Source organism: Drosophila subobscura, chromosome O, assembly GCF_008121235.1.
Source record: "Drosophila subobscura isolate 14011-0131.10 chromosome O, UCBerk_Dsub_1.0, whole genome shotgun sequence".
Classification (NCBI taxonomy): Eukaryota; Metazoa; Arthropoda; class Insecta; order Diptera; family Drosophilidae; genus Drosophila; species Drosophila subobscura.
This window is the reverse complement of record NC_048533.1, coordinates 7,034,203-7,046,343: the sequence shown is the minus strand read 5'-3', so window position 1 is coordinate 7,046,343 and position 12,141 is coordinate 7,034,203. Positions and strand designations below refer to the sequence as shown.

The 12,141-nt window shown below is 46.1% G+C and overlaps 6 protein-coding genes across 6 annotated transcripts; 4 read left to right on the top strand and 2 right to left on the bottom strand.

The window, feature by feature from the left end:
• The first annotated feature begins 1,477 nt into the window (after nt 1–1,477).
• Nucleotides 1,478–2,143, top strand: LOC117898735 (pupal cuticle protein Edg-84A). Its single transcript, XM_034808355.1, has 2 exons — nt 1,478–1,489; nt 1,549–2,143. Exons 1-2 carry the CDS (start codon nt 1,478–1,480, stop codon nt 2,098–2,100), a joined length of 564 nt encoding a protein of 187 aa, XP_034664246.1. The 3' UTR covers nt 2,101–2,143.
• Nucleotides 2,144–3,051: 908 nt separating this feature from the next.
• LOC117898636 (larval cuticle protein A2B) lies at nt 3,052–3,923 on the top strand. Its single transcript, XM_034808199.1, has 2 exons — nt 3,052–3,154; nt 3,249–3,923. Exons 1-2 carry the CDS (start codon nt 3,143–3,145, stop codon nt 3,834–3,836), a joined length of 600 nt encoding a protein of 199 aa, XP_034664090.1. The 5' UTR covers nt 3,052–3,142; the 3' UTR covers nt 3,837–3,923.
• A 1,764-nt stretch (nt 3,924–5,687) lies between these two features.
• Nucleotides 5,688–6,408, bottom strand: LOC117898640 (larval cuticle protein A2B). The gene is made up of 2 exons (XM_034808203.1): nt 6,270–6,408; nt 5,688–6,207 (listed from the first exon to the last, which is right to left on the bottom strand). The coding sequence occupies exons 1-2, from the start codon at nt 6,279–6,281 to the stop codon at nt 5,764–5,766; spliced, it is 456 nt and encodes a 151-aa protein (XP_034664094.1). The 5' UTR covers nt 6,282–6,408; the 3' UTR covers nt 5,688–5,763.
• A 502-nt stretch (nt 6,409–6,910) lies between these two features.
• On the bottom strand, nt 6,911–7,810 carry LOC117898634 (larval cuticle protein A2B). Its single transcript, XM_034808196.1, has 2 exons — nt 7,691–7,810; nt 6,911–7,611 (listed from the first exon to the last, which is right to left on the bottom strand). The coding sequence occupies exons 1-2, from the start codon at nt 7,703–7,705 to the stop codon at nt 6,985–6,987; spliced, it is 642 nt and encodes a 213-aa protein (XP_034664087.1). The 5' UTR covers nt 7,706–7,810; the 3' UTR covers nt 6,911–6,984.
• A 900-nt stretch (nt 7,811–8,710) lies between these two features.
• On the top strand, nt 8,711–9,489 carry LOC117898635 (larval cuticle protein A2B). The gene is made up of 2 exons (XM_034808197.1): nt 8,711–8,740; nt 8,801–9,489. Exons 1-2 carry the CDS (start codon nt 8,729–8,731, stop codon nt 9,401–9,403), a joined length of 615 nt encoding a protein of 204 aa, XP_034664088.1. The 5' UTR covers nt 8,711–8,728; the 3' UTR covers nt 9,404–9,489.
• A 758-nt stretch (nt 9,490–10,247) lies between these two features.
• LOC117898642 lies at nt 10,248–10,764 on the top strand. Its single transcript, XM_034808205.1, has 2 exons — nt 10,248–10,566; nt 10,631–10,764. Exons 1-2 carry the CDS (start codon nt 10,409–10,411, stop codon nt 10,719–10,721), a joined length of 249 nt encoding a protein of 82 aa, XP_034664096.1. The 5' UTR covers nt 10,248–10,408; the 3' UTR covers nt 10,722–10,764.
• Nucleotides 10,765–12,141: the final 1,377 nt, after the last annotated feature.

The window sequence follows — 12,141 nt, the reverse complement described above, 5'->3', positions numbered from 1 at the left end:
TGACAGCACTTCTCGTGTTGGTGGTGGAGGAGGCAATAACAAGAGCAAATGGCCGCAATGCTACACCTTTTCCCACTTGTTTTTAACGATTTGGTGCTGGTACTGATGTTTGCCAAAAGGTATTAAAATAGCTATATTGTCTTTACCTCTAGTGGGGATGCTGGCTGCCTGCTGTGTCTGCAGCACTCTGCTTTTCTCGGCAGCAGATGGAATGTACGAGTATGTGCATTTGCACATAAGTACATACATATGTACAAATGTATAAATCTACATATTTTAATGTTTTGCATGTGCACCAGTATTTTGAGCCTTTTTTGGCAGCACTCTGGGAATTGCTTTGAGGCGTAGTTTCCGACGGAAAAACTGCCAACAAAAAGACATTCTGTACGTGATGTATTTCGAAGAATAAATAATTTTGATTCAAGGATTTGTAATGCACGCATTCGTTTGTTTGATGTGTTTGTGAGTCGACGCAACCAACCCGCCCCTTGCTTTGTACATAAGCAAATAACAACTGTGGCTTTTATTTAATTTGATTTCAATAAACTTATAACGATTCTCTATACCTATACATAATGAACAATGAAGAAACTTAAACAGCTAAGAAAATATACCTCACATTAAAAATTAATATTAAAATTTAAATAGTCGATGTTGTTGTATCAAAGTAATTATTTCGATTTTTAACCAATGGCAACCAAAGAAATTTTTTAGCCAATGAAAATTGTCTCATGTTCACGAATGAAAGATATGATAAAAAGTGTGGCATACTTTTTGGCGCGGCTATGATATTTATATGGTATGATGCATGTAACATTCGTGTAGAATTGACACCGAGACGGGAGTAGATTCCTTCCTGATCTGAGTCAACATCTGCATTATATAAATTGTATTCTTAAAAAACGGTTCTTTATATATGCGTCTCCAGTAGCACTGTATGGGCGAAACGATGGGCAATCTTATCGAAATAGTAGTCGACTTTGTCGTCAGGTGTGTAACATCATTCAATTATGTATATTTTATCAAATCTGCTTGCTGTTTTGATAATTTATGGAATACTCTTAGGCCAACCATCAATCTCTTGGCCGTTTCAAGGAAGCGCAGATATGATAATTCAGAATTCCTGTCGAGTGTTAACGCAAAATTATGAAAGGGCCAACGGCGGAAAGCAGCTGAAAACGGTCTGCCAAACCTGTCGATTGTCTGATAAACTTGTTGCCGCATTTCGACTCCAATTAGGCGAGAGACTGGAGGTCTCTCCTTGGGCTGACCTTGCCACATTGTAGAGAGCAGAGCACAGAACGGTAACAGGTCCAGGCGGCTCTGTCTGTCCCTCCAGAAGCAGGGCACTGTGGCATTGGGTCAATGAGCATCCATCGTGGTATATAAACTGGTGACCGCAGCGAAATAAATTGTGTGTAAAGTCAGCGACCGACAGGAACAAACCTAAATTATCTTCCTTTAAGAGCTTCCAGTCATGTTCAGCAAAGTAAGCATCGATGTGCGGCCGTTTCCATTAAAATTAACTAACTTATCGATCTTTAAAAGATTGCATTCTTTGTGGCCTTTCTTGCCGTGGTCCAGGCGGGTCTTCTTCCCGTGAAACGAGTCGGTAGCGAGGATACCTTTGATGCCCATCCACAATACGCCTTCAACTATGATGTCCAGGATGGCGAAACCGGTGATGTCAAGTCCCAGTCGGAGACCCGTGACGGCGATGTGGTCCGTGGTCAGTACTCAGTCAACGATGCCGATGGCTATCGTCGCACTGTGGAGTACAGCGTGGATGCCGAGAGTGGTTTCAATGCTGTCGTCCGCCGTGAGCCTCTCTCCAGTGCCGCTGCAGTGGTGGCTCGCCCTGCGGCTCCCGTTAAGTTGCAGCCGCTGAAGAAGTTGCCCGTCCTAAAGCCCCACTCTCAGGCCTCTGCTGTGGTCCATCGATCCTTTGCCCCGGCCTCAACGGTGATCCACCATGCGCCCGTTACTCATCACGTGGTGCACCATGCCGCCCCATCGCAGGCCATTATTTCGCATCATGTGCCGCTGCTGAGAAATACGCTGCATGCCACGCATCCGCAGCACATTTCTTATGTTTTCTAGATATAATTTTTGCTTACTAAGGATTTTAATTGAATAAAACTGTTGAAAGTCGTTTCTTTATAATCTGTGGCCCCTTAAGTAATTTTTTAATAATTGAAAAATGTTTATTAACTGTCAGAAATGGTCTACAAAATGTGTAGTTCCCCTACAATAATCTCCATTTTAGTTGGCTATGAAATGATCAACCTGTTGACACAAGAAATCGATAAGAATAACTCGAGAGCTTTTCCCCAATAAAATCATCCCCACACCGTGTAGAATCCAAAAAGAATATCCACCAGAAATGCCTGAGCAGTCATCAGCATTGACTTGTCTTTGTTTGGGTGGGCATTCGGAAGTGCGACAGTAGACACAATAAACACAAGCTCGAAATCCCATTAACGTTCAACTGGAGCGACAAACCAACTCAAAAATAAACGTTTAAGGTCGCTAGAGAGCCATATAATGGTTAATGGTTAATGGTCAATGGCTATGGGTTGGGGGTGCAAGTGCAGAGACGATTTGAAAAACCGTTGTTATGCATTTGCGCATGCGCTGCATACGATATCGATACGATAATAATAGTGCGAACGAGCAGCACTTTTCGAAAGCGAATGATCATCATCGTCATCGTCATCATCATCATCATCATGATGATCGATTCAAAGGCTGGAGCTGGAGTGCACACGTTCGGGCATGCGACTTCTGGGGCCAATATTAATTTGTCGCCGCTCAAGTCCAATCCAATCAAGAAGGCATTATGCTGCCTCGGCTCGGCCCGGCTCGGGCTGGGGGCCTTTGTCACCGATCGTCACTCAGCCTTGGCTCGGCCGCCCATCGTACTAACCAAAACACGATCCCCTCCCTCAGTTCGGGGCAACTGCTTCTAGTCTTGAGCGTCTCGCATTTTGATATTGTCGCCATCGTTTTGTGACGCAAGTGCACGCCGTCATCGGGCAGGTTGCCATCAATTCGGTATATAAGCCCCAGTTGGACGCTGTTCAAATCAGTTCAAAACCAATTACGGTATCTAGAGCAACACCCCCCCAAAAACAATCCAAACATGGCATTCAAAGTAAGGCTCAAACACCACCCCGCCCAAGGACTATACGCCCGTGATATCAAGTGATCGAAAAGTGTATTAAATTGTGAAAATGTCTTAATTCCAGTTCGTGGTCCTCATCGCCGCCTGCATCGCCGTGGCCAGCGCTGGCCTCATTCCGGCTGCCGCTCCCTTGGCCGCCGTCGCCCAGGTGGAGGAGTACGATCCCCATCCCCAGTACACCTACGGATATGACGTGAAGGATGCCATCTCCGGCGACTCCAAGACCCAGGTGGAGAGCCGCGACGGCGATGTTGTGCAGGGCCAGTACTCGCTCAACGACGCCGATGGCTACCGTCGCATTGTGGACTACACCGCCGATCCCATCAATGGATTCAATGCCGTCGTCCGTCGTGAGCCCCTCGTGGCCGCCGTCGCCGCCGCCCCAGCTCCAGTTGTCCGCGCCGCTCCCGTTGTGGCTGCCGCTCCAGTTGCTGTCCGTACCGCTGCCTATGCCGCTGCCCCAGCTCCCCTTGCCTACCACGCCGCCCCAGCACCCCTCACCTATGCTGCTGCCCCAGCTGCCTATGCTCCAGCTCCTCTGACCTATGCCGCTGCCCCAGCACCCATCGTGAAGGCCGCTCCTCTGGTCGCCGCCGGACCCGCTTTCGTCAAGACCCAGTACGCTTCGCCTCTTATCTCGTACGCCTATTGAAGTGCCCCGAATAGGCGCCACGACCCGATAATTGCCGTTAGTTGTTATTGAATAAATGGATGTGATTTAAATGAATGCAAAACTAAACAGAAATATTAATTTTTGGGATGGGGAATATATCTCCAAGCTCATTGGAAATTACAGTTTGAAAGGGGGAAACGACCTTCGATTCTTATGAAAGAAAATTAGCTGAAAAAAATCGTTTAATTTTCATGGAAATACTTAAGACCGAAAGCCTTCACCCTGTTTACATGTATTTTATTTTCATATCCCAACAGGAAGCGACCCATATATTGGTTATTATCTTTCAAGCTCCCATAAACTCTTACAAAATATTCTCCAAATTGTTTTGTCATTCTCTTTAATGTTCCCCTTTGTTATCATTCTCTTCATTTGCTTTCAACAAGTAATCGTCTCTCTTTCTGCCTTGTCCCACCGAAAAGTACCCTAAAAGCTTCCTCAAAAGAAACCGAAAACTCACTTTCACTCGCTCAACTACAAGACGTTTTCAAGGTCACATTGCAAGCAAGAAAGAACGCTCCAGTCTTCGACATAAACCGACAAAATAACACTTCCAGTCCACAAAAGCGAAACAATGAATAATGTCAACGTAAATGGCCAACACAAAGCGGAGTCCAACACGTCCAAGAACGCAGAAAATGTCGCGACAAGACAAGACAAGAAGTGTTTACACTAAGCTAAATAAATTTATTTCGAGTGGCCACTAAATTGTTGCCAAGTTTACTTCGAGCGGGGGAAACCCCAGAAGAAATTAGTATTTTGTACTCATTCGATGGGGGCCTAGTGTGAGCGGGTCTTAAGCGCACTGATCGGGGTCTGGGTCTGGGTTGGTTTGCTCTGGGCTGGATTTTAATGCGACACGAGCATTGCTGTAATTCGTCTGGTAAACGTTTATGGGCCTCGATGCGAGTCGTTGCGCATGCGCACTGCCATTACGAGGCTCGGACTGCTACTGTGGATCTTCGAAGCTCCGGCAGTGCGTCTGTTGGTTGTTGTGACTACTGTGTGTACTTACATGCTAAGCATGGGAACGCAGTGGCCACGAACTGGCAGCGGGTCCGTTTCTGCGCTCACTTCAACGGTAATTAACAATGAAAATTGACTTTGACCTTAACCTTTGCTGTCCGTGGATCGATGTACATTGCTGTCGGCTGTCCATTGTCCATGGCTTGGTGTCCCCTGTCCACTTGTGTGACAGTCATGTGGCGGATGGGCCTCTGCCTTGGCATATTTGCACTTGCCCACGTTCGAAAGTCTGCCGCCTGCTATCTGGTAGCCACTTGAAGATAAAGGAAACAATTTAAGCCCAATAATGTCACGTAAATCATTCTCCAGCCGAGTCGAACACCAGGCACAGACTTGGCGAAAGGTACGGACCAGGCCAAAGCACCGATCTGACCTTAACTGGTTTTTCAAGGGGCTCCCCCCATCCCAGTCGCCAGCCCCGCGCATTGAATGCACATCCAAGCCGGCAAGCACATTACATGCATTAAAATTCAATAAGCCCTCGAACGCAGATGGCTTTTATTGAAATGTTCCAATGCGTTTCTTTCCGATCGGATGTCTGCCTCAATTTTCGTTGATTGGTGTAAAATGGGTCGGACCAACGAGATCCAACGCCTGCTCAATTTTTTCGTGGCTCTTAATGAGTTATTACCAGAAAATTGATTACCAGAAAATTGATTACAAAATATATGTGTTCAAGAAGCGCCAAGGTAATGCCACATTATTATTGGAGTTGATGTTTCTTTTGGCAAGGATTAAGGGAAGTGTGCAGAACTTGTTAATGAAAGGATTCCCCGTTTTAAAACACTCTGCAATTTGTGAGCTTACAAATATTCAACAATTTATTCATCTAAAACATTTCGTTAAGGGGAATGATGGGATTGAGTGAGAGCCGTGATCCTTAGTGGTGCTGATGGTAGGCCACTGGCAGTGGGGCAGCGGCAACGGCCACAGGAGCCACTGTCTTCACCACAGTCTTGACATGATCGAGGGGCACGCGGTTGACGACGGCATTGAATCCGTTGACGGGGTCCGAGGTGTACTGGACAATGCGACGGTAGCCATCGGAGTCGTTCAGCGAGTACTCGCCATGGACCACATCGCCGTCGCGCTCCTCCACCTGGCTCTTGGAGTCGCCGGAGAGGGCGTCCTGCACATCGTAGGCGAACTTGTACTGAGGATGGGGATCGTACTCATCGTCGTGCTTGGCCAGCACGGGCTGGGCATGGGTCACGGCAACAGGTCCATGGGCATAGGCCACAGCGGGTGCTGGGGCATGGTACACCTGCTGGACAGGGACAACACCAGCACTGACGGCAGCCACGAGGGCGAGAACAGCAAAGAACTGAAAGGATGCAGCAGCCATTTAAAAAAAATCAAACAAATATCCCTCATAGGATCACTCACCTTGAAGGCCATGGCTCTGAATTTGGGGGGTTTGGAGTGGGTTTTTGTGGTTATCCGTTAACTGTTGCGAAGACGGTGAAGCTGTGGAATGATTTACTGTCCGACGTGCACTGCTTTTTATACCCACCAAAAAGTGCGAAACTCCAAAAAAGCGAAATTGAAATTGATTCATTTCGCTTTTGGCCAAAAAATCCGTTTTGTCACTTTTGATATAACTTTTTTGTGTATTTTTTAACTTATTAAATTATTGACTCGAAACGGGGCAATTACAATGGCCCACGCAATGCGATAAATATATATATAAATATATATTTATGCAATCTTATGGGGAAGCATGCAAATGTGGGGCCTGTGCGGCTTAGTGTCATAGGCGAAACTTTCACTATTCTGCCTTGAGTGCGATATTGTGTTACCCGATTGATCTGTTGATTGGGTAGCAGAGAGAGACCTAAAAGAGAGATAAAAGAGGAGTGTCCGAAAGAGTGTTTCAATGTGGAACTGACCTAGACAAGAAGCTCTACAACAGTTGACAGAAGAGTTCTGGAAACATTAAATATGCCAAAGGGAAATAAAAGATAAGAAGAGAATCTTCAAATCCTTCTTACCCTCATAAGAACTTTAGATAAATAAAACAATTCAAATTAACAATTAACAATCACAATTTATATTCATGAACAACAACAAACGATGGCTTTACATTAATTCTTGTCAGATTTTACAAGTTTGCAACGGTATAGGTGGGGGCTGTGTTCCTCAAAGGCGTGGCATAGGCTGCGGTGCGCAGAATGGGTGCCGGAGCAGCCACCGCCAGAGGGGCAGATCGCAGAAAGGGAGAGGAAAGTGCCAACGGAGCCGAACGGACAATGGGGGAGGCAACTGCCAGAGGAGCAGAGCGAACAACCACGGCCAAAGGAGCGGAGCGGACGACTGGAGCAGCCACGGCCAAAGGAGCAGAGCGGACGAGCGGAGCTGCCACAGCAACAGGAGCAGCCTTGATCAAAGGCTCCGCTTGCACGGCAACGATGGGCTCACGACGGACGACGGCATTGAATCCATTGATGGAATCCGCGGTGTAGGTGACGGTGCGCTTGTAGCCATCGGCATCGATCAGGGAGTACTCGCCGCGGACCAAATCTCCATCACGCTCCTCCACGTGTCCCTTGTTGTCGCCGGAGAGTGAGTCCTGCACATCGTAGCTGTAGGAGTACTGGGGATGAGGATCCACCTCCTCCAATTCGACGGTCTTGGCCAGGACGGGCGCTGGGGCCACTGCCACCGGAGCAACGGTCCTCAGAACTGCGGCCTGGGCTGCCACGGCGAACAGAGCCAAAGCGATCACGATCTACACGGGAGAGAGATGAGGAGGAGGAGATTTAGTACACTGATAATCCCGTTGTAGTCCTCGGTTTAGCCACACGAACCTTGCAGGCTGCCATTTCGGAATGGATTTTTGAGGATTGGATTTACTGCAGTTGCTGTCTTGGGCTAAAGCCAAACACTGAATGTCTAACCCGTCTCGGGCCATCGGAATTTATATGCTATCCAATGACATTGATGACACCTAATTGGAATTCATTTTTGGCGGTGGTGTGCCCTCACCTCGGTGGCTGGCTCGAATGCCACCTGGGGGACTGGCGACTGGAACTGGGGGCTTGTAAAAACTGTCACGCACCAGTCTTCCACTCTTTGGTTCTGCTTAAAATGGCAGACTTTAATTATAAAACCAAAGCTGCATTTAATTGATTACAACAATCCAATTTTAATTAGTGTTTGCTAAAAACAAAGTTGTAGCTTCTGAAATGGGAAGGGGAAGACTTGAATTAGAACTAGGAATGAGAAGAGATGGACCAGAGATGGAGAAGAATTATTACAAACAAATAAACCAAACTTCAAAGATTCGCAATTTGTTTTTTTTTCTGTCTAAAAACTCATCCCTCTTGTCACAAATATAATTCTGAATAACACATCGAATATTATTTTAAAATGTTCTTAGCTTATAGAACTTTCCCATTGCAGCTTCTATCTCCAAAATCACTGCACTGGGGAAGCCCTTTTAATGCACTCCTTTCCCCCCATTTCATCTTTCATAAACAGCGCAGAAAACTGGTTTAAGAGCCACAGAAATACCTGTGCATACGCGTACTCTTGGATAAATTGAATTTACTTTGCTGACAACACACAAAGATTGTGCGAGATACAATAGAGCACGATTTCAATGTTACATTTTGCCTCCTACTACTTCTCCCCCTCGTGCTGCTTGCCATCCACGTTTAGCATTAATGAATTGCACTAATTACGCAGAGAGCGTAGCCATTGCCAGCCATTATCAGAAGTTGCTCCATATACGTATAAAAGCAGTCTGCTAGCCCAGTAGCCCTCACAGTCCACTCTTCGCCTTCCAGCAACCAACAGCAGCCGCAGCAGCAGCAAACGCAGCACAAGCCCCAAAACAAGTAAAAATGGCATTCAAGGTACGCATAAGAGGGCATAGCAAAGATCCAAGATCATAATTCAGAACAAACTGCTTCCAGTTCATCGCCCTCTTCGCTCTGATCGCCGCTGCCAACGCCGGCCTTCTGCCCGCGGCCCAGGTCTACCACGCCGCCCCCGCCGTGGCCACCTACGCCGCCCCCACCGTCGTCAAGACAATTGCCCAGCCCGTGCTGGCCAAGGCCGCCGAGGAATACGACCCCCATCCCCAGTACAAGTACGCCTACGATGTCCAGGACTCGCTCTCGGGCGACTCCAAGAGCCAGGTGGAGGAGCGCGACGGAGATGTCGTCCGCGGAGAGTACTCCCTGATCGATGCCGATGGCTACAAGCGCACCGTCCAGTACACCGCCGACCCCATCAACGGATTCAACGCCGTCGTCAACCGCGTTCCCCTGGAGCATGTCAAGACTGTGGTGAAGACCGTCGCCGCTCCCGTCGCCCACTACGCCGCACCCGCCGTTGCCCACTATGCCGCCCCAGCTGTGGTCAAGACTGTGGCTCCCGCCTACCACACCTATGCCGCACCAGCTGTCGTCAAGACCGTTGCTCCCGTGGCCCACTACGCTGCTCCCACCCACTACGCCGCCCCTGCTGCGACCTACACCTCGTATGCTACCCCCGCTGTTGCCTACCACCACTAAATTCCATCCCTGCCATTCCCCACACCCTTTCTTGTTATAGTTATACGAATGCCCCCTAAAAATACACAACAAATATTTTCCACATATACATTTGCTTTAAAGGATCCATTTAGCCTTAGGATCCGATTGGAGCTGGCAATTTAATTGAATTGAATCAAGTTCGGTTCATTAGGGCTAAATTCCATTCCGTTGCCAATTAATTTGGCTGCGACATTGAAATTCCGAGCTCCAATGGAGTTTTTTTTTCATTTTCAATTGTTCCATTTATCAATTTACTACTCCATTTGCTACACCCGCAACGACTTTGATTCGCTTTGGCTCTGGAAATTGCCCAATCCTATCAGCAATCAATAAATCATAACAAATTCAGATCTGCGAAGCACATTCACACAAGTATGTCACGGATATAGCCCTCGTACTCTGGTGGTATATTCTGTTGGAGAGGGAGATCGGAGCACGTGGTCATCAGCTTCCGTTTAGAGAACTACTCTCCAATTGTATCTAACGGATACACCAAAAGTACCGGCTTTTCCAGCGTCAAGTTCAATTCCAATTCATGTTTCTATCATGACGTGGGGGTTCAGTGTCTCAGGAACTGGTTTGTCTAGCGGTTAGACACAAGTCAGACAAAGTCGAAATTCGAATCGTTCTTATAATCTCATTTGTCTATTATTGGGTAATGAATTCGAACAAATTAAAAATTGTATTTGAAAGTAAAAAACATGAATTAAAGTTGAAGTTAAGTGAAAAGAAAACGAAGTCGAAAAGGGTCAATGATTCATAGATAGATTCTGGAGACTGAAGTAAAAAGGAAGCCTTGAGAATTCAAATGGTATTTCAAAATTCCCAACAAACAAATGCATCACTTGGCCTTGCCGTTTTAGTCGGATGTTTCCTTACACAGTACAGTCATTTATAAAAATTTATTCAACAGGATAGAAATTGTTTTCCATATTCAAACTTTATTACAAATTTTTTGGTTTAAAGACAGACACTAGCGTAATAATGATGTCTTCGAAATCCGGCAAAACGGTTGCTAGCGACAGCCACCTGCTCCACTCTTCGGATAGCGACTTAGCCCTGAAACTGAAGTCGGCGCCGAAGCTCGTTTGCATTCCACAGCAGCATCAGCACCTTCAGCGAATGTTCAACTCGGAGATCAAGTAAGAGAATATATACGATTGCGAAAAATAAGTAATCCTATTTAAATTTCGATCAAATTAATAGCATACCCCAGCGCCCCATGGAGTACGATATTCTTGACAAGTCTTTTTCGGTTCTGTACATCGGAGGGGTCAAGAATAAGAACTCGAAGTAATGCTGGATGCCCATCACTTTGTCCGCACTCATCAATAAAGAATCTGAAATGAAATTGATCAAAAAGTAAATTATTACAATTTTAATATGAAAATCTCTAGAAATAATATTCTAGAAATTAGCGTTCAAGGAATTTATTTCGTTGCCAAGCGAATTTCGATTTTTTCATTACATCATTTGGCAGAGAGTTGAGTCACTTTTCTACCACTTTGACCATGATTGTGCACTTATCTATGCCGCAGTAATGGATGTAATGCAAAGAGAGAAAAGCTTCAGGCTGAAAGCTCGAAATGGTATGGGGTTTATTGCGGAATGGTAGTATGGGCATGGACATGGTGAGCAGACAACTTTAGCGGATCATTCATTCGCCAAGGAGGAGCATTGAGTGGGAATTGGAGGTGTGTCTCTCTATAAATAGATCTCTGCCTCTGACTGTGTGTCAAGTGCAATACTGGGCATCGATCATGTTCGTATTTTTTGCTCTTCCTTACTTAGTACATATGTATGTGACCCACTCCCTGACCGAGTTCCTTGCCTAAGTCTTTTGTTTGCTTCGTTGCAAATCGGAATCCTGTTTTGGCATTTATGTCTCAAATTATGTTCTTCAATATTTATACTTAATTATAAACCATAATCCATAGTCAGTGGCCAGGGCATGGTCGAGGCTGTCCAAGTGTGCCGCTCAATCCGCTCGCATTGCCAAAGCCACAGACACAGCCACAGCTAAAGCCACACAATGAGGAGCGAAAGGCCGAGAGCATCGAGGGCGAACCGGCATTTGGCCGCTAATGTGGTTGCGTTAGACCTTTGTGTGGGAATGTGGAGCAAATTATGTCTTGTCTTGCAATTGGACATACCTCAAGATCGAGTCAGAGCCATACACATACTCGTGCGAGTATGTACACCGTAGTAGTTGCCGGACTCTGGCCTGGCCGCAACCGACAGCGACAGCGAAACTGATATCAGAGCCAATGGTATGGTATGCCTCAAGTAATTTGACATTCAATTTGTGTGCGACATTAAAATTGCAAAAAGTGCTATTGTTGCTACCGGATATTTTGGCAAAGCAGACCCCAGACCCCACAAAAACCGGTCTACGAATGTGGAGCTGCGGCTAACAAAAATTCGCATTGAATCATGACCAATCCGGGAAACACTGGCGTGGTGCTTAATATGTAAATCTCACACCTCATTAAATTAATGCCAATTGATCTCACATATCATTGGAATATGTTTCGATGGACATTTTGTGATATTGTTTGGATTACTTAAGAAGCGTGTGTTCTGTGCCTAATCTTTTTATTCCAATGGAATGTGCTTAGTCTGTGCAAAATATTACAAGTCATGTTTGTTGTTTCGAGATTAAATATGTCGGTGGATATACATATTTTCATAGCCTTGAGTTTATCTGTAAGTAATCC

What these genes read in the sequence shown, in the direction of transcription:
- LOC117898642 (XM_034808205.1), top strand. Translation starts at nt 10,409, where the DNA reads ATGATGTCTTCGAAATCCGGCAAAACGGTTGCTAGCGACAGCCACCTG. An exon ending in ATGTTCAACTCGGAGATCAA is followed by an intron (nt 10,567 to 10,630) that starts GTAAGAGAATAT and finishes TCAAATTAATAG; the next exon opens with CATACCCCAGCGCCCCATGG.